Source organism: Lithobates pipiens, unplaced genomic scaffold, assembly GCF_037356315.1.
Source record: "Lithobates pipiens isolate NorthernLeopardFrog02 unplaced genomic scaffold, aLitPip1_a1.2 Scaffold_18, whole genome shotgun sequence".
Taxonomy (NCBI): Eukaryota; Metazoa; Chordata; class Amphibia; order Anura; family Ranidae; genus Lithobates; species Lithobates pipiens.
The window spans coordinates 437147471-437167649 of record NW_027507758.1 but is presented as its reverse complement, the minus strand read 5'-3'; the positions used below and the strand labels follow the sequence as shown (position 1 = coordinate 437167649).

Sequence of the window (20179 nt, the reverse complement as noted above, 5' to 3'; positions counted from 1 at the left end):
TATATTACAGAAAATGTTTCCATGCCAAGGTGAGACTTTAAGACCTTGGGAAGAGAAAGGGTTCTAAGTTACACTGGGTTGATCTTTCTGCAACATTCCATTGGAAAAACAAGCCAGCAACTGATCTAGACCATTGGCATCCTTCTCTGACTTATATGACTGATGTATCTGTTTTATTCTGACTAACCTTTTCATTTTTGATTTAAAATGTTAAAGAGGAGCTCCTGTCTCCCCCCCCCCCCCCCTCAAAAAAAAATTAAAAGTATGCAGCTACAAATACCGTAGCTGCTGACTTTAAATATAAGGATAATTATATCTGCCCCTGGATTCAGAGATAACCTCACCCAAGCCGATTCTTCAAACAGTCTTCGGGGGCAGGCGCTGGCATCTTCACTAAGGGAGACTGGTAGTGAAGCCTTGCAGCTTCACAGCCAGCTTCCAACTGCGCATGCATGAGCCGCGCTGCACTTTTTGATTTGACCCGCAGTCTTCTGTGATGTGTCCCAGAAGGCTGCATGGGAAGGTGGGGCAAATGTCCTAACTGGAAGTGGGGAAGCAGGTACCTGTCAAAATCAGGTACCCACCCCCCCCCCCCCCAAAAAAAAAAAGCCAAATGTAAAGGAGGAAGGGGGGTTGAAAGTTTCACTTTTGGGTGAAGTTCCACTTCATGTCAATGCTATTTTAATGTATGAGTACCTACAGAGCCTTGTTGGGAAAAGGAGGATTGGAGCGACGCGGTGTAATTCCATTGCACAGGGCAGGTGAGTATAAACTTGTTTGTTATTTAGGAAAAAATAAAATGTTAGACTTTACAATCACTTTATGCCCAAATTTGTGTGAGAGATAAGGTAGGGAAGGTCAATGTGTAACAATGTTTACAATTAAGTAACCCACATAACTCTATAAAGCAATAGGTATTCGGTGAAGAGTGAAAAGAATCTGTTATTTTTTGAAAGTAGGGCGACTGACACTTAGTAGTTAACACATTCTCACAACATTCCTCTAACAGGTACAGTTTGACAGAAGGGCCCCCCTCCCCTCCAAAAATTATATAAAACAGTATTTAAAAAAAAGTATATGTAAAATTATAAAAAATACATAAAATGTATAATAAAAAAAAACATTTTTTTAAATTAAATGTAGCTTGGGAAGTAATATTTTGCTGGCCATCATCTGTAAAACTCTGGACTGGTATGTTGTATTGCTTTTCAAAAATGAACTTTGGTGGCTCAAGCAAACCACACATAGGACACTGTGTGGGCAAGTGTCATCTAAGAATGATGTTGTGTCATGCATTTTAAAAATGTGTGACTGTCATTGAGAATGTAAACAAACTCTGTGTGTAGCCTCGATTCTCACAATGATCAAATGGCTTTTGCAAGTAACAAGGATGTTTGTATTTGTACACTTCCAATACATCAGCCCCAATGAGACTTTGTAGATAAGACTTTGTAGATAAGTACATATTTCCTACTATCCTCAATAATTGTACACAAAACTGACATGAAGTAATTGCAGATTATACTGATAATGCTTGGTAATTATACACAGTGCAAAGTTCATGTGTGCAGGGATGCATTTGCTGTCAATATAGACCTCGCTGCTGAGTTTAGCAGAATTCGCCCAGTAAAGGTAACTGACAACCACGTAAATATAAAGATATATACATTTACGTTTCCTTTGTGAATTGCTGTTAGAAGTTATTGTAGTCATATTTTTATTTATTAATCATTAAGCGCAAAAGGATCCTGTTTGACTCTGCATCATTTAAAATTGTGTTTGTGAAAAGCAAACACGTTGTTCTAGTTCCAGAGTAAACATAAATGTATACTTAAAATTGTCTACATGGAAATTAGCTACAAGCGTGATTTTATTTCCCCCCGTTGTGCAATTATAAACATTGATTTTATACAGATTATAAAAGCCCAGCATGCTGGAAGATTTCTGATAAGGTACTCGCTCTTGGCTGCTGCTAATTATTGTTCAGAAATAATGGCATTAGTTTATGTAGGGTGTTAGATGTGGAACACAGTAGGAACAATAGACAATTGAATACTGACCTAAGAAGCAGAGCTTCTCACAATGGTAAGCTCACAAATGATAAAACTGTTAACCCCAAAACTACCACTAGCACTACTCAGCTCTGTGTCATTGCTAACAGAAATTTGGTAATGATTAGCTAATTAAAGATTCTATTCCTTAAGTATTAACAAACTCAACTTCCTTGCAAGTGCAGCTATAAATCTAGTTAGTAAAATCCTGTAGTCATCTTTTACTGGACTGACTTCAGAAACAGATCTCTTAGCACCTATCCATGCTACCATTCAGCAGGATTTTCTAAATCCTGATTACAGAATTACATTGCTCGTGTGCAGTTTGTCTTTAATGCGTATTTATAAGCTGTTGAAAATGATAAAAGGATCAAGTCATTAGAAAAGCAAGCCAGGATTTCAGAGAACCGTATACGTATAATACAATAAGGCTAAACTTACCGCATGTCCTAGAGTTCTAAAAGTTGCATCCAACAACATCACTTTGAATTTCTCTTCCACATTGTCTGGCAGAGGCATGTAAATGTAGTATGCTAGCAGCACAGTCACAAGCACAAAGCACACTGATTTTGATGCCATGTCCAACTCCAGCGCCCACGTCTGTTAAGTGAGTAAAGCCTCTTCTCACCGCCTGTGTTGCAAGTCAGCAGCAGAACTGATAGGGCAAGTTAATCTGCTGGACCTAAGCCCACTCGTCATCTGATCTCCACTGCAGCCTACAGAAATGCTGTGGAAGGCAGTTGGGTAGATCATTACTAGGAGGCTCTGTCACAACAGTAGCACAGATCATATTGCTTAGGTTACACACCTAAATTAATGCATCGTGCCTTAAATTTTTTTTTTTTGTCGACTGTAGATAAACAGGCATGAGCACTCTAGCTGAGCGTACAATTTTTGCCCTGTACAGATAACTCAAGCCTTAAAATAAACCTGTTACAAACCTGGAAAAAACAAACCAACAAAATGCAGTAAAAAAAATGCATAAACAGGGGTTACCGTGTGCAAATACTGAATGAAAAAAATTGTATATTTAGAAAAAAGGAAGGCAGATTGATATGCATAGCTTGACTTTTCTTCAAGTCGAGCTTGGCCCCACTCCCTCTCTTTCAGGATTTTGCGGCTTTTGCAGCTCCTCCTCATTTCAGATAACCCCCTAGGAGAAGCGCTCTCTAGAGGGGTTACCTTGCGGGCGCACTTCCGAATCCAGCATTTGCGTCCACAGACACGAATGACGGACTCCTCCCCGCCTCCCCCCGGTGTCCACGTCATTGGATTTGATTGACAGCAGCGGGAGCCAATGGCTGCGATGCTGTCAATCTATCCAATCAAGAGCCAGTACCCCGTGGAGAGAGGGACAGCGTGTCCCCTTACCGAACAGATGAAGGGGCTCAGGTAAGTAAAACGTGGGGGGGGGCTGGGGGGCCGGTCACTGCCAGGTGTATTTTCACCTTAATGAACAGGATGCATTAAGGTGAAAAAAAAACATGAGGGTTTACAACTAATCCTTTATGTGCATCTACAGCACAAGTGAGTCCCACCACCATTCCTCCTGTGCTGTAACATGTGGACTTATTTGTGTAAGCTATAGGTCAAATGTGCCTTCCTCTTTAAGGGGTTTATTCTCAAGGCTTCACCACTCTCTCCTTACTGGGGATCTCTCCATTGGCTCCTGTGTAAATCACCACCAATATGCAGCCTCCACTTGCTCCTCCACTTAAATAAGAAGGAAAAAGCGTAGGGTACATTTGACCTATTGCTTACACTAATAGGTCCACAAGTTCAGGTGAGAGCACATGATGAATGGTGGTGTTGATGTATGTGAAGGAGTAACTCTTTTGCTGCCAGGTCCTGTTCTCCATTTTGTACACTCAGGTGGCTAGACCATTTTTGCTAATTTTCCTTGGCTCTTTTATTTTTCATCTATAACTTTCAGAGTTTGTAAAAGACCCCCACAAACCATATATTTTCTGAAAGCACAGTAGAATAAAAAGGTCCTACTGATTTTAAAGGCCCCACGATACTCGCGCAAATGTTTATCAAAACAATATTTTTGCTAAACATTCACTTTTTGCTAGATATTCACTAAAAATCATTATAAGCATATAAAAACACAGCAAATTTAACAAAATCCCTAGTAAATATAAAAGCTTAACCAGTATTGAGTTAATAAATAACAAATATTTTTTACTTTTAAATTGCGCCTTTTTGTGAAATGGTGAAATCGGACAGACACAAAAGTGTAAATATCCAAATTTCTCTTTTTATTTTTCCCTTACAGCTTTCGGAATTTGTAAAAGACACTCAAAACCATATATTTTCTGAAAGCAAATGACCTCTAGAACAAAAAGAAGGTGCTACTGAATTTTTAGGCCCCTGTGGTATTTGCGCAAATTTTTATCAAAACAATATATTCGCAAAAAATACACTTAAACCATTATTAGCAGATAAAAACACAGCTAATTTTACAAAATTCCTGCTAAATCCCTACTAAATATAAAAGATTAACCTGTATGGAGTTAATAAATAACAAAAAATTACATTTTTACATTGCACCTTTTTGCAAAATGCTTAAAATCAAACATATGCAAACATTTAAATATCCAAATTTTTCATAAAAATCTGAAGGTTTTTATTTTTCCCTTACAGCTTTCAGAATTTGTGAAAGATCCCAAAAAAAAAATATTTTCTGCAAGCATATGACCTGTAGAATAAAAAGAAGGTGCTACTGATTTTGTAGGCCCGCGGTATTTGTGCAAATGCTTATCAAAACAATATATTCACAGAAAATACACTAAAATCATTATTAGCAGATAAAAATACAGCTAATTCCTGCTAAATCGCTACTAAATATAAAATCTTAACCTGTATAAAGTTAATAAATAACAAAAAAAAAAAATTTTTACATGATGACTTTTCGCAAAATGGTGAAAATCAAATGTACCGTATATACTCGAGTATAAGCCGAGATTTTCAGCCTCTTTTTTGAGGCTGAAAGTGCCCCCCTCGGCTTATACTCGAGTCATCGCTGTCTGCCCGCTCGATCAGCGTGTCGAGCAGACAGACAGCGGCCATTCTATTCAAAAGCCGCGCCTCCGGCTCCGCCTTCGCCTGTGATAGGCGGAACACTGAATTTCCCAGCAGCCTGTGTTCCGCCTATCACGGACGTCGTATCATCCTCGTACTACGGACGAGGATGATACGACGTCTGTGATAGGCGGAAACACAGGCTGCTGGGAAATTCAGTGTTCCGCCTATCACAGGCGAAGGCGGCGGCGCAGCTTTTGAACTTTACAATGGCCGCCGACGAAGAGGGCACGGGACGGCACGGCACGGGACGGGACGGGACGGGGGCAAGGCAAGGCACGACACGGGACGGATGCAAGGAGGCAAGGCACGGCACGGGACGGAGGCAAGGAGGCAAGGCACGGGACGGAGGCTCGGGACAAAGGTAGGCTGGACACACACACACACACACACACACACACACACACACACACACACACACACACACACACACACACACACACACACACACATGGATGGAGACACACACAGGGATGGATGGATGGATGGATGGAGACACACACACACAGGGATGGATGGATGGATGGATGGATGGATGGAGACACACACACACAGGGATGGATGGATGGATGGATGGAGACACACACACACAGGGATGGATGGATGGATGGATGGACACACACACACACAGGGATGGATGGACGGACACACAGGGATGGACGGACACACAGGGATGGACGGACACACAGGGATGGACGGACACACAGGGATGGACGGACACACACACAGGGATGGACAGGCATGTCTCACCCTCGGCTTATACACGAGTCAATAAGTTTGCCAGTTTTTTTGGGGGTAAATTGGGGGCCTCGGCTTATATTCGGGTCGGCCTATACTCGAGTATATACGGTATGCAAAAAAGTAAATATCCAAATTTCTCAAAAATCTGAAGGCTTTCATTTTTCCCTTATGCCACGTACACACAACCGGACTTTGCAACAGACTAGGTCCGACGGTCTTCTTGATGGACTTTCCAAACAAACGTGATGACGTAAACGGGACTAAACAAGGAAGTTCAATAGCCAGTAGCCAATATCTTCCCTTGCGTCGTATTTGGTCCGTCGGACTAGCACACAGACGAATGGTTTTCCCGATTTTGGTCCGTCGGAATTGAGTCTGTCAGATAGATTTGAAACATGTTCTATTTCTAAGTCCGTTGGATTTTTTCTTTGAAAAACGATCGGACTAGCCCACACACGATCGGATTGTCCGACGGAGTAATCCCTTCGGACCTAGTCTGCCGGAAAGTCCGGTCGTGTGCACAGCTTTCAGAATTTTTGAAAGACCCCCCCAAACCATATATTTTCTGAAAGCATATGACCTCTAGAATAAAAAAAAAGTGCTACTGATTTTTAATGCCCCAAGGAATTTGCACAAATGTTTATCATAACAATATTCGCTAATAATAATAATAATAATCGCAATAATCGCTAAAATACATTAAAACCATTATTAGCAGATAAAAACACACAATTTTACAAAATTTCTGCTAAATTCCTGCTAAATATAAAAGATTATCCTGTGCTGAGTTAATAAATAACAAATATTTGTAAATTTTAAATTGCACCTTTTTGTGAAAATCAAACGTACGCAAAAATGTCTCTAAAATTTGGGATGTTTTCATTTATCACTTATAGCTTTCAGATTTTGAAAAAGACCCCCCCCCCCCCCCAACTATACATTTTCTGAAAGCACATGACCTGTAGATTAAAAGAAGGTGCTGCTGATTTTTTTAGTCCCACAATGCTTGCGCAAATGTTTATTAGATCACTGTTTTCACTGAAAAAACGCTAAAAAGAAAACCCTTATTTGCACATAAAACTACAGCATAACTTACACAATTTCTGATAAATTCCTACTAATGCCTCACTCAATGGGGTGAGCTACATCGTACGCCCATGGAGGGCAGTGTTTACCCGCACACGCACGGAACACCTCTGCATTCCTATGCAGCTGCTGTGTCCTAATTGACATCAATAGGATTGCCTGTATGAGATGCATGGAACACCCTTGCATCCATGTGCAGCTAAACATGGCCTTGCTGTAATATACCCCATGTGAACAAGGCCTTTGGTCTTGATTAGACTTACAGTTAGGGTGCCAAAAATGTGCGGTTAACCTGCGTTTTTTGTTGCCTGCCAAATGCCCCCCACCCCTAAAGAGGAGCTCCAATCTCCCCCCAAAAAATTCAGCAGCTATACAAATACTGTAGGCGCTGATGTTTAATTAAGGATACTTACCTGTCCAGGGATCCAATGATGTCAGCACCTGAGCTGATTCTTCAATCGGCTTTGGGTGCGGGTGCCAGCATCTTGACTAAGGGGAACCAGTTAGTGAAGCCTTTTGGCTTCACAGACGGTTTCCTACTGCGCATGAGTGAGTCATGCTGTGCTTTGTGAATGGTACCACATTCTCCTGTGTGTGTCTCAGAAGGCTGCAGGGGGGAGGAGGAGGGGCGAAACAGCTTTGTAGATTGCCGTGGCGATCTTACCTGGAAGTGGGAGTGATTTCCTGTCAAAACCAGATACTTGTTCCCCCCCAAAAGGTGCCAAATGTGGCAGTGGAGTGGGGGAGGGTGCATAAAAGTGGAGCTTCCCCTTTTGGGTGGAGCTTTGCTTTAAGCTGTAATAGGCAGTGGACAGGGTGCTGATGTTACAATGCTTTGCACCCACGGCAAACTTGACCCAACTTGTAGAGATGTCTTCTGCTGAACACTACACGTTCATGTCAAGGTGATGCACCGCAACCCCCCCCCCCCCCCCCGCCAACTTTGTGCAATGCATGTGGTTGTGGTGCATTTTTTGGTAAAATGGTGCTAAATTTGGCGGTGAGAAGGCATCGCATTGCTTCCTCACCGCTTGTCTATAGCCTCTGAAGCTCGATCCAAATGTGAATTTGGCTTCAGAGACAAGGGAGCTTAAGACCCCTTTCATACTGGGACACTTTTCATGCATTTTAGCGCTAAAAATAGCACATGAAAGGCACCTTAAAAGCGTCTCTCCAGCTACCCCAGTGAGTGTGAAAGACCTGAGTGCTTTCACACTGGGGCGCTGCGCTTGCAGGACGTTAAAAAAAGTCCTGCAAGCAGCATCTTTGGGGCAGTGGGGGAGCGGTGTATACACTGCTCCCCCACTGCCCTTGCCCATTGAAATGAATGGGCAGCACTGCCGAAGCGCTTGCAAATCACTTCGGCAGCATCAAAACATGGGTGCTATTAAGTATTAACCCTTTCTTTGGCCACTAGTGGGGGTTAAAAGAGCCCCTCTAGTGGCCGAATAGTGCTGCTATAACAGCTGTAAAGCTTGCGGTGCTTTACCGCTAACACCCGCACCGCCCCAGTGTGAAAGGGCTCTTAGACACATGTCTAAATCTGCCCTAACTAATTTTTATTTATTTATATTTATTTTTTTACAACTTTTTTTAATACCTTTTGAAAGACATCGGGGGTCTAAACAGACCTCTAATGTTTGTTTGTTTTTTGAAACCTGAGCTGCACTGTATATAAATGAATAAGGAGTGTGTATAGAGTCCTATTGATTCAAAAAATAAACATTGTTTCATTTACAAACTGACAATAATAAATACAGTTTACCATCTGTCAGTGATGAAAAAATGCAGGAGCAATCTGTAATGATCACAGGGCTGCATTCTTTCAGAAAAGGAAGGGGGCTGGTAAAACACATGCCCTCCCTGCTGACCAGGACCTGTCAGCGGCTGCAGCCGGTGGGGGGGAAGGAGGGGAGAGTCAGCTAGCATGAATGGGGTGCGCGGACATCAGGGAGGGGGTGTCAGAGCAGCACGGGGGTCATTTTTTAGAAAAACCGATCCCTCTGTGCCTGTCCTGCAGCACGGAATGCCAGCGGGAGGGGAAAACTGACTAGCAGCTGCAGGGCAGGCAGCACCTGGGCATTAGGCAAGTGGGGGGGGGCACTTGAGGGGTGGTTGGAGTAGCACTGGGGGGTCTTTTTTTACAGTTCAATCCCTCTGTGGCTGCCCTGCAACACAAACAGCGGGCGAGAGGGCAAAGGAGCAAATCTGACAGCTGCAGGACAGCCACAGAGGGATCCGAGTTTGCAAGGGGGGGGGGGGGATTAGAGCAGGAAGGGTAAGTCAGAGAATTAGATTGAGGATGGGGGCACATTAGATCATTAGATGTCAGCATAGGCAGGTGGAGGGGCGGAAGACATATTTTAGTGAAATTGCTCTGATCAGTGGCTTATTAGCTATCAGGTCAAGTTTTTATTATCAGGTACGCGCAGAGAATAATTTCACTTATTATATCCCTGGATTGACCCGGAACAATCTTGCTTCTCATTGCTTTGAGGGCCTAAACTGGGCAAAGATCCCACCACACTCTCCAGTGCAATATCTGATCATCCATTTACAGGTGCTAACATCTCTGTAATCATGACCCTTTTCAAAACTACAAGTCTTTCTCCAGCTCCTAGCCCTTTGATACCAGTCTTGAGCACTCTACGTTGGAATTCCCTTACAATGTACCTTTCACACCCTAATTACATGTGACCTACGTGGAGCTACCCACTTCTCCTATTGAAATAAGATGATGTCAGAAGTGGACATTGGCCATTCAGATCAGTTCCACCCCAACCAAAGCCTACTTCCACTCACTCCTCTTGAACAGCTATGTTTAGACAAAACCAACAACGTGACCATTCTTTCTTATGGCAATGGAAGGGGGACCTACATAGATGATTCACACAATCCTAAAAAGATACTCATCTTGGCCCACAAAGCCTCCATATCAAATACGCTGTACTTATCAGTAGAATGGATACATATTTCTGATGCATTGGTACAGGACTCCACAAATCCTACATAAAATTGGTCCATAAATATTTCTCTGTTGGAGATGTCACCAAGTAGAAGTCACACTGCTCTACATATTCCGGGAATGCCCTTCTCTACAGAATTACTGGACTGCAGTAAACCCCATGATCCATAGGCTGATGGGTGTGTCCCTTCCAGATGATCCAATGGCTTGCCTTCTGCACACTACGCTGATGTCAATAAAGTACTACCAAAACCCTGTCCTTAAACAACTTCTTAGTGCAGCTAAGGGCTGTATACCAACTATGTGAAAGAAATCCTCTCCAGCTACTTTTGAACAATGGCTGGGCCGAGTAGTTGACATACAGTTAATAGAGCAATTAACAGCCAATTTGAGAGAACAAACAGAAAAAAACATTTCAAAATCTGGATCCGTTGGTTCATTTACAAAGACTCTGAAACCATGGAAGGTGCCGCATAAATTGCATCTCTGGGTGATAGAGTGTGGGGGCTGTCCTTGGATTCCCCAGCATGGAAATAGATGTCAATAAAATCCTTATGAAGGTTATACAGCTTTCAAGTGATGCTAAAACAAAAATAAATGTTTTGGCTATAAATGTGATATGAAAATTTATGTTATTTAAATGGTAATATTACTGTAGAAGGTGCCTAAAGGTTCATACAGTAAATATGTTTTGACTATGTTCCAAAGCCTAGGATGATTTGTAATGTCAGTTATGGAAGCCATATTGAACGCACCCCCCTTCAATACCACATTATGCTTCTATGATGTTGTCCATTATATTGCAGACCAGAGAGGGGAGTGAGGTAGAATGGGGAGGGCCGAAGGTTTTTTAAGGAATTACAGTATACTCATAATGTGGGGGTTCAAGGTGTTGGAAGAACAACAGTCTAGTAGCATTTTTATACTGTGAACTATACTTATGCATTATACCTGTCTATACCAGCAGGTGGCGCTGCGGTATTATAGAGCGTATCTATGATATGAGGTAATGGGAGGAAGTACTGTTTTTCCTCTGTGTGTACTTGTTTGCCTTCAGTTCCCGTTCCTGTTTCTCATGCTATAAGACGTGTTCAGCTATTTCTTCATGAAAGTAAAGTATTCTCTGCATCCAAGAAGCTTCCAGTGCATTATTTCAATACTCTGCACAACACAGGGAAGATTTGGCAGATATCCAAAGATAATTTTCGGCACTTCATTACAGTGTGATTGAATGTTGCTACTATTTGTCTGATGAAATATCGTTCTTCTTAAAGATTATTCAATAATTATGTATGCTTTGATAATATAAAGATGCATGTTAAAAGAGAGAGGGGAGAGAATGAGGGTATCAGGTTATCTCAGGGCAATTATAATACTAGTATCTGGAGAGGAAAAAATTAAGACTGGCTCATAAATTATTTGGTCAGTTAAGATGTGTCTGTGGGAGTCATAGTAGAGTCTCCACTAAAATATTATTTTTTCCAATGATGGCCTATGAGAATCTTTTTTCTCAGCAGTGGTGGGGATGGGGCAAGGGGGATTCTACCTTAGTTCAGGTCTCTTATGAACCTGCATGACATTTACTTACTTTATTTTAATAATCCTTTAATCGCAACACTAATTTGCACAATCCACATACTTGTAAGTTTTACTAGTTGTGTAAGGTAATGGGAAAGTGCATGGGGTTTCTGCTTTGATGTGTTTCAGATGAAGGGAAAAAAATAGACTTCAGTTGTGGGCAAGTTGCAATAATTAACTATAGAATATGAAATATAGTACAATATACAGTTGTGCTCATAAGGTGGCAGATTATATGATTTCTTGGCCATTTTTCAGAGAATACGAATGATAACACAAAAACTTTTTCACTCATGGTTAGTGTTTGGCTGAAGCCATTTATTACCAGTCAACTGTGTTTACTCCTTTTAAATCATAATGAAAACAGAAACTACCCAAATGACCCTGATCAAAAGTTTACATACCCTGGTGATTTGGCCTGATAACATGCACAGAAGTTGACGCAAAGGGGTTTGAATGGCTATTAAAGGTAGCCATCCTCACCTGTGATCTGTTTACTTGTAATTAGTGTGTGTGTATAAAAGGTCAATGAGTTTCTGGACTCCTGACAGACCCTTGCATCTTTCATCCAATGCTGCACTGATGTTTCTGGATTCTGAGTCATGGGGAAAGCAAACAAATTGTCAAAGAATCTGCAGGAAAAGATAGTTTAACTGTATAAAACAGGAAAGGGATATAAACAAATATTCAAGGAATTGAGAATGCCAATCAGCAGTGTTCAAACTCTAATCAAGAAGTGGAAAATGAGGGGTTTTGTTGAAACCAAACCACGGCCAGGTAGACCAATTAAAATTTCATGCCAGGAAAATTATTCGGGATGCAAAGAAAAACTCACAAATAACTTCAGGTGAAATACAGGACTCTTTGAAAACATGTGGTGTGGCTGTTTAACCACTTTCAGACCGGACCAATTTGCTGGTCAAAGACCAGACCACTTTTTGCGATTCGGCACTGCGTCGCTTTAACTGACAATTACGCGGTCGTGCGACGTGGCTCCCAAACAAAATTGACGTCCTTTTTTTCCCACAAATAGAGCTTTCTTTTGGTGGTATTTGATCACCCCTGCGGTTTTTATTTTTTGCGCTATAAACAAAAATAGAGCGACAATTTTGAAAAAAACGCATTATTTTTTACTTTTTGTTATAATAAATATCCCCAAAAATATATAAAAAAACATTTTTTTCCCTCAGTTTAGGCCGATACGTATTCTTCTACATATTTTTGGTAAAAAAAATCGCAATAAGCGATTATTGATTGGTTTGCGCAAAAGTTATAGCGTTTACAAAATAGGGATAGTTTTATAGCATTTTTATTAATTTTTTATTATTTTTTTTTTACTAGTAATGGCGGCGATCAGCGATTTTTATTGTGACTGCGACATTGTGGGGGACCCATCGGACATTTTTGACACATTTTTTGGACCATTGTCATTTATACAGTAATCACTGCTATATAAATGCAGTGATTCCTGTGTAAATGACACTGGCAGTGAAGGGGTTAACCAGTGGGTGGCAGTGTAGGGGTTAAGTGTTCCTAGGGGCGTGTTACTAACTGTGGGGGGGTTGGGCTTTCATTTAGTGAACACTGATCTCTGCTCCAATCACATGGAGCAGAGATCAGAGTCACTAGTTGCTAGGCAGAATGGAGAAATGTTGTTTACAACGGCACTTCTCCATTCGGCCGCTCCGTGAGACGATCGCGGGGATGCCCGCGGCGATCGAGTCCGTGGGTCCCGCGACCGGACTCACGGGGGTCCCGACCAGCACGGGAGCGCGCCGCCGGCAGCGCGCTCCCGATGGCAGGGCGGCAAATTTAAAGGGACGTACATGTACGCCCATTTGCCTGCCCGTGCCATTCTGTCGACGTACATCGTCGTGCGCTGGTCGGCAAGTGGTTAAAGATGCACAATAAGGAGGCATTCGAAGAAAGATGGGCTGCATGGTCGAGTCACCTGAAGAAAGCCATTACTATGCAAATGCCATAAAGTATCCCAATAACGATACGCTAAACAGCACAGAGACAAGCCTCAAACCTTCTGGAACAGTCATTTGGAGTGATGAGACCAAAACTGAGCTTTTTGGCCACAACCATAAACGCTTCATTTGCAGAGGAGTCAACAAGGCCTATGATGAAAGGTTCATCATTCCTACTGTGAAATACGGAGGTGGATCGCTAATGTTTTGGGGATGTGTGAGCTACAAAGGCACAGGAAATTTGTTCAAAATTGATGGCAAGATGAATGCAGTATGTTATCAAAATATACTGGAGGAACATTTGCATTCATCAGGCAGGAATCTGCACATGGGACATACTTGGACATTCCAGCATGACAATGATCCAAAACACAAGGCCAAATCGACCTGTCATTGGTTCAGGAGTTGCCATCTCAGTCTCCTGACCTCAATATCATTGAGCCACTCTGGGGAGATCTCAAATGTGCAGTTCATGCAAGACAGCCCAAAAATGTACAGAAACTGGAGGCTTTTTGCCAAGAGAAATGGGCATCTGGGAAGATAAAGAGCCTCATTCACAAATACCACAAAAGACTTCAAGCTGTCATTGATTTTAAAGGGGGTAATACACGGTATTAAGAACTGGGGTATGTAAACTTTTGATCAGGGTAATGAGTATGAGTGAAAGAAAAGTTTTTGTGTTATCATTCATATTCTCTGAAAAATGGTAATGAAATCATCAATTCTGCCAGGGCATGTAAACTTATGAGCACAACTGTTGATGCAGACAGAGATGCTGACCATTCACTCCCAGGGCCAGGGACACATGCCTTGCTAAAACAGCTGTCTATTCTCATACTTCTCTTACAAATGTTAATATATCTCTTTAATAACTTGAATCAGCCCAAAACAAAATATTTGTCACAGTTATGCAGGTTTTGTACAGCAGTTATGAGTAATTTGCCAAATACACAGTTCCCTCACTAACCTTGTGGGCTTTGCTCTAAGGCAGGGCTTTTATCATATCTTTCAATGCTTCATTTCGCCCAGAAAAACAGCCAGGGCATGCCAACCCACTTCAGTAATCACCTAGTGTTATGCCAAAGTGCGCCACACGCGTTTGAGCTGGTGGATAGCATGAATACATACAATATGAGACTAAGCACCATAAATCACTCCTGACAGATTCATGAGCCTACATTAAGTGGCACCTCCTTCCAAAGTCAACACTCTTTTAAAACATATCATTGACCTTGTTCTGACCCTGCAGAAAGAGTTCAAAATAAACCCCTCGTTCTGAGAGATTTTTGCAAGGCGGCGTTTGCACCACTCTAAACTGGCTGCTTCTGAAATATGTGAAAGGCTTGCCAAATTTGGAGCAGCCACAATGGTATCTTTTGATTTGCAATAAAAGTCTGCACACCGCTCTTAACTATACCATTCAGCAACCAACAATATATTATTATTTAGGGTGCGTAAACCTCACCACAGTGTATCAATCTGTTAGTACAAAAGTTTTGAATATATAGAGTAAGCACACCACATAGCCAAACTGCTTTAGCAAAAAGTTTGTATTAGGCATATATAGTACATACAATTATACAACAGGTACAAATAACCAAGTATGTTATCTAACATCAAGCATTATACAACAAAGATATACACTCCAAGATTGAATCATAGCAAAAAACATGCATGCATATGGGTGCAATGAGCTACCCTTCAATTGTGTAAGAGCTGATGTTCAGAAACATCCTATCTAGATAGGAGGTTCTTGAGAAAGGGGATTTATACATCCACCAAAACAACGGAAAATTCCTATCAAAATACTTACTTATTTTCCTTTTCTGATGGACTCCATGGCAGCAACGTGTGGGTTGAGTCCCGCCTCCATTACCCTATAGGACACTACTCCCATAAATCTTTGCTCCCTGCCCACGGCCGTATTCGGTAACTAGCCTACTCCAGCCATTTGGGAGGGAACTCCTGCTGCCATGGAGTCCATCAGGAAAGGAAAATTACGGTAAGTATTTTGATAGGAATTTTACATTTTCCTGACAGACTCCATGGCAGCAACATGTGGGAAATAACTCGCCATACACACCCGGGTGGGCAAAAATGCTGAGCAAAAAAGATTTATTTAACACTGTCAACCGACAGAACTTTCAAACCAAAATTAACGGAAGATAAAGTTGCTGGCTCAACACAATAGTGAGACATAAAAGTATGGATCGATGACAAGGAAGCTGCCCTGCAGATCACTTCAGGTGCAACATGACGTGAGGCCGCCCATGAAGCTGAGAAACTTCTAGTAGAGTGCGCTGAAATTGCTGACACCTGAACATGAAGAGAACTGACACATAGTGATATATCCAATCCTGTCTGCAAGAGACTTAAAATGTCCTGAACTACGAGAGTATTACAGGAGCTAGACCTGGAAGACATGTGGCTTGTAAACTTCGCCCAAATTCTCACATATACCCGATTGGTGCTACTTCTTCTTGCACTAAGCAGAGTAGGAATAACCTCTTCGGGGCAGCCTAACGGCTCCAACCATCCCCTTTCAAAAAACAAGGTGCAGGTGATCCGGGCAAGGATGTAGTCCTGACCCCTGAGACAGAAGATCTGGTCTGGAAGGTAAAGGAATCAGATCCCTGAGGAGCATTAGAAGGGGAAACCAAGGCCTGTTGTGCCAGTATGGAATTATGGCTTTCACCTCTGCTGTTTCTGACTTGAGTCTCCTCAGGAACTGAAGAATGAGTTGCCGGGAAGGCATAGGCCCTGTGGAACCACCATTTCTCTGTCAAGGTGTCCACCCCGTAGGCTTGAGGATCCCTGTACCTCGAGTAGTACCTAGCCAGTTTCTTGTTGCAGGGGGAGGCAAACAAGTCAACTTCCAGGGAGGGCCCCAATGTTAGGATCCAATTGAATACTTCCTCGTGGAGAGACCACTCGTTGTTGTCTAGGAGTATTCAGGAAAGGAAGTCTGCCTGGACATTCTGAACCCCCGGAATATATGTTGCTGTTAGATCTTTCAGGTTCCTCTGAGCCTAGGTCATGATTAGTTCCACCTCCTTGTCTTGAGCCAACAGCAGAAGGTCGTCTAAGTAGTAATGTAGACGAATCCCTTTGGTCCTCAGAAGAGCCACCACTGCCAACAGTACTTTTGAAAATACACGTGGAGACGTTGATAGCCCGAAGGGAAGGCATGTGAATTGAAAATGGAGCTCGCACACGGAGAAGCGGATAAATTGTTGGAAATTTTCTGCGATGGGAACATGAAAATAGGCGTCTTTGATGTCTATGGAAACCATCCAGTCTCCTGATTGGTCAGATAACGTTTCCATCTTGAACCTTTTTCTTTTTTGATAAAACAGTTCAAGTGAGTCAGATCTATGACCAGCCTCCAGGCCCCACTCTTCTTCTGGACCATAAAGAGAGGAGAGTAAATTCCCATGCCTCACTGGTTGACTGGAACATGTATAACGGCATCTTGAGCCAACAAAGATTCCACGTAGGCTAGAAGAATTAGCTTTGTTTCTTCTGTAGCCAGTGTCCTATCATATATGGTCCCCCACCGGATAGTGTCCGCTGTGTACTGTGCATGCGCAGTACACAGCACACACAGATTCTGAAAATAGCCGAGGATCAACGGCGCCTGCGCCGTGAGTCCAGGTTCTATCTCCACCATCCAAGTGGACATAGAGTAGGAATATAAAAGAGCCGAGTGCAGAGAGACCAAGCCCGAAGCGTGGCGAGCGAAGCTCGTCCACGAGGGGCCCTCTAATTTTCCCAACCCTATGTCCGCTTGGATGGTGGGGCTACCACCTCCACTCACGGCGCAGGCGCCGTTCATCTTCGGAGATTTTCCGAAGCATGCGCAGTACGGGGTGGAAACTATATGATGGCAGGACACTATCTGCCAGAACACCGGAAGAGAAGTGGGGATCCACCTAAGTTTGGGAGTTTTTTTGAAGGTCCAAGCATGGCCTGAAGAGACCGTCTTGACAGCCCAGAAGTCTTGAATCGAGGCTGCCCAGACATGACGAAAGTGGAAAAGATGAGCCCCCACCTGACCTGTCTGAACGGGCCCAATCTCAAAAATATTTGGTCAGCTCCCTCTCTCCTTTTGAATCATTTTTTTCACACTTCTTGAAGGATGATTGTCTTGACTTCCAGGACCTGGAGAATTCCCAGCCTGGTCTGTAACTGCGAGCTTCCCTAGCTTGTTCTTGATACTGCCTCTTTGGAAAAGATCTTCTTTGGCCATGCAGGTGGCAATCCTGGGGAAGGAACCTCGACTTCCCGGCAGTGGCCCGGGTAATAGACCCCTCGAAGGGGATACGGCACCATACTTGTTTTGAAGCTGGGTCCGCCAGCCAGGGACATAGCCACAGGGCCCGCTTGGCAGTGACAGAAGAGAGCATTAACCGGGCTGAAAGGCGTATAATGTTAATTGAGGCCTCCCCCAGAAAGGCAGATGCAAGCCTCAATTCTTGGATAGGTGAGCTTTTGGCCGTATCTTCCGAGATATTTCTGAACGTCTCGTCCACATTATCCGCCCATAGCTCCATGGCCTTTGACATAGCCGCCAAAGCTAAAGCTGGCTTACAGGCCAAACCTGCTGTAAGGTACATCCTCTTCAGATCAGCATTGATCCGTCTGTCCAGAACATCCTTAAAATATACTGTATCCTCCAAGGGAAGTATCACATGTTTTACCAGCCTCATCATGGCTGCATCCACCAACGGGGCTAATTCCAAATGCTTCACTTCTTCCTCCTTGAAGGGATAAATAGAGCTTTGAGATTTTAGAAAGCATGGAGTTTTTCTTTTCCACCTTGCACCATTCATCTGTGATGATTTCACCAAGTTCAGTGATAAATGGAAAATTAACCCGTTCCTTCTTTAACTGTTTAAAGAATTTTCTGTTTGGAGGGAGCAGCCACCGGATCCTCCCAATTCAGTGTTTCTCTAATAGCTTTAACCAGAGGAGGAAGCAGAGCAAAGTCAAATCCCACACAGGGACCATCAGAGTCACTGTCAGAGATGGCAACGGAAGGGTGGCTATGCAAAGAGGATTCCCAAGTATCTTGTAATTGTGTCTCCCTCACTGGAGAACATGAAGGCTCTGCAGGAGGAACAAAAGACATTAATATTTCTAAGTGATTCCTTAACAACTCTCTCCACCAGGGATTTAAGTTGCTGGTCTGTATTTCCTCTTTCCTTAGAAGCCTTAGCGTAGCAGAGGTCACACAAAGATTTCCCTGTAGGAACTTGTACTCTACACCCCCAGCAGGAACTGGCTGAGTGACTGGAGTGAGCCATTGAGCAATAAGATTGTTCCTCGCTACGGTGTCCTGATCTTGAGGAGGAACCGTAATGTTTAGATTTGGAAGAGGAATGCCGGTGATGTGATTTAGAAGACTCACTTCCTCTGTGAGAGCTGCGATGTTGTTATGACCTGGAGGGGCTGAAGGAATAAGAGAAACCACAGGAAACACAAAATCAGGAAAACAATAACCAAACCAGATACCCCCCCCCCCCCCCCCCAACCACCGTTCCCTCAGGTGGAGAAAAAACATCCCCAATACCTTTGTGAGAGGGCTGGAGAGTCAATATCCTGAGCAATATCCATCCGAGCTGAAAATAACATAGGGATCAATGCAAGGGACGGGAGAGACACAGCCCCTCTGTTCCAGAGTGCCACTTAGCAGTAGCCGATACACAAGAGCAAGGGGAAGTCACCGCAATAGCCCGCAAGCATTCCCAAGGCTTGCAGGCGACTTCCCCAGTTTAAATAGAGCGCCCTTGTGACACCACCGCCGCGCCCGAGCACATGTGCGATTAGCATAATTTTGCCGCTATCTCGCATGCGGGAAATCAAGCCTTGATTTTGTACCACACTCACGCATGCGCAGTACGGTCGAAAAGGGACCCGGAAGTGAAACGGCGGCTGGAACGCAGGAAGAACCAGCCACCAGGCCTGCCTGTCATACAAACAGAAAGAAACAAACAAACAAACAAACAACAGGAGAAATACAGGAACATAAACTGCTACCATGAGGAAAAAAGGAACATCTTACCACTCCACCACAATCAATAAACAGGCCAAAGGGAAGACCAAACGACATCGGACTTTCCAGGGGCAAAAAAACGGTCACCTGCTAATAGCTGGCTATTCGACCTTCCTGCCAGTGGCCAGGATATTGGCCTCTTCCTTGCGCCTCTTCCAATGCCCACTCCATACCCTGCTAATAGCTAGAGCTTAGCGGAGTAATACGACTTTCCACTCCCAGAGTCGCAGCTTCGGCCAACCTTGATCGTGGGGGTGAAATCTTCGGGTAAAAATGCTACTACTAGGTCCTTCGGAGGAGGACAAAAAAGAACACGACTGTGGGCAGGGAGCAAAGATTTATGGGAGTGGTGTCCTATAGGGTAATGGAGGTGGAACTAAACCCACATGTTGCTGCCATGGAGTCTGTCAGGAAACTGTTTTTTCCTCCTCCTCTCTCTTTTCACCAGGGTCTGGCTCAGCTTTCTGTTTCATTACACTATTAAGGGTACTGGATTCCTGTATTTCTGAACATCAGCTCTTATACCTTTTACATGTAGCTCATTGCACTCTTATGCATGGATATCTTTTGCTATGTTTCAACCTTGGAGTATACTGTATATCTTTGTTGTATTATGCTTGATGTTAGATGACATACAGTACTTGGT

The 20179-nt window shown here is 43.2% G+C and overlaps 1 protein-coding gene and 1 long non-coding RNA gene across 3 annotated transcripts in view; one reads left to right on the top strand and one right to left on the bottom strand.

The window, feature by feature from the left end:
* The window catches only part of AADAC (arylacetamide deacetylase), a 74572-nt gene extending 71776 nt beyond the window's left edge, over positions 1 to 2796 (bottom strand). Inside the window, exon 1 of the mRNA XM_077488123.1 lies at positions 2493 to 2796. Coding sequence (XP_077344249.1) covers positions 2493 to 2630 — 138 coding nt within the window. The 5' untranslated portion in view covers positions 2631 to 2796. The remainder of the gene's footprint in view (positions 1 to 2492) is intronic.
* The window catches only part of LOC143988503 (uncharacterized), a 63201-nt gene continuing 44591 nt past the window's right edge, over positions 1570 to 20179 (top strand). For both annotated transcript variants that reach the window (XR_013276876.1, XR_013276875.1), the window contains exon 1: positions 1570 to 1632. This is a non-coding gene — a long non-coding RNA (uncharacterized LOC143988503). The remainder of the gene's footprint in view (positions 1633 to 20179) is intronic.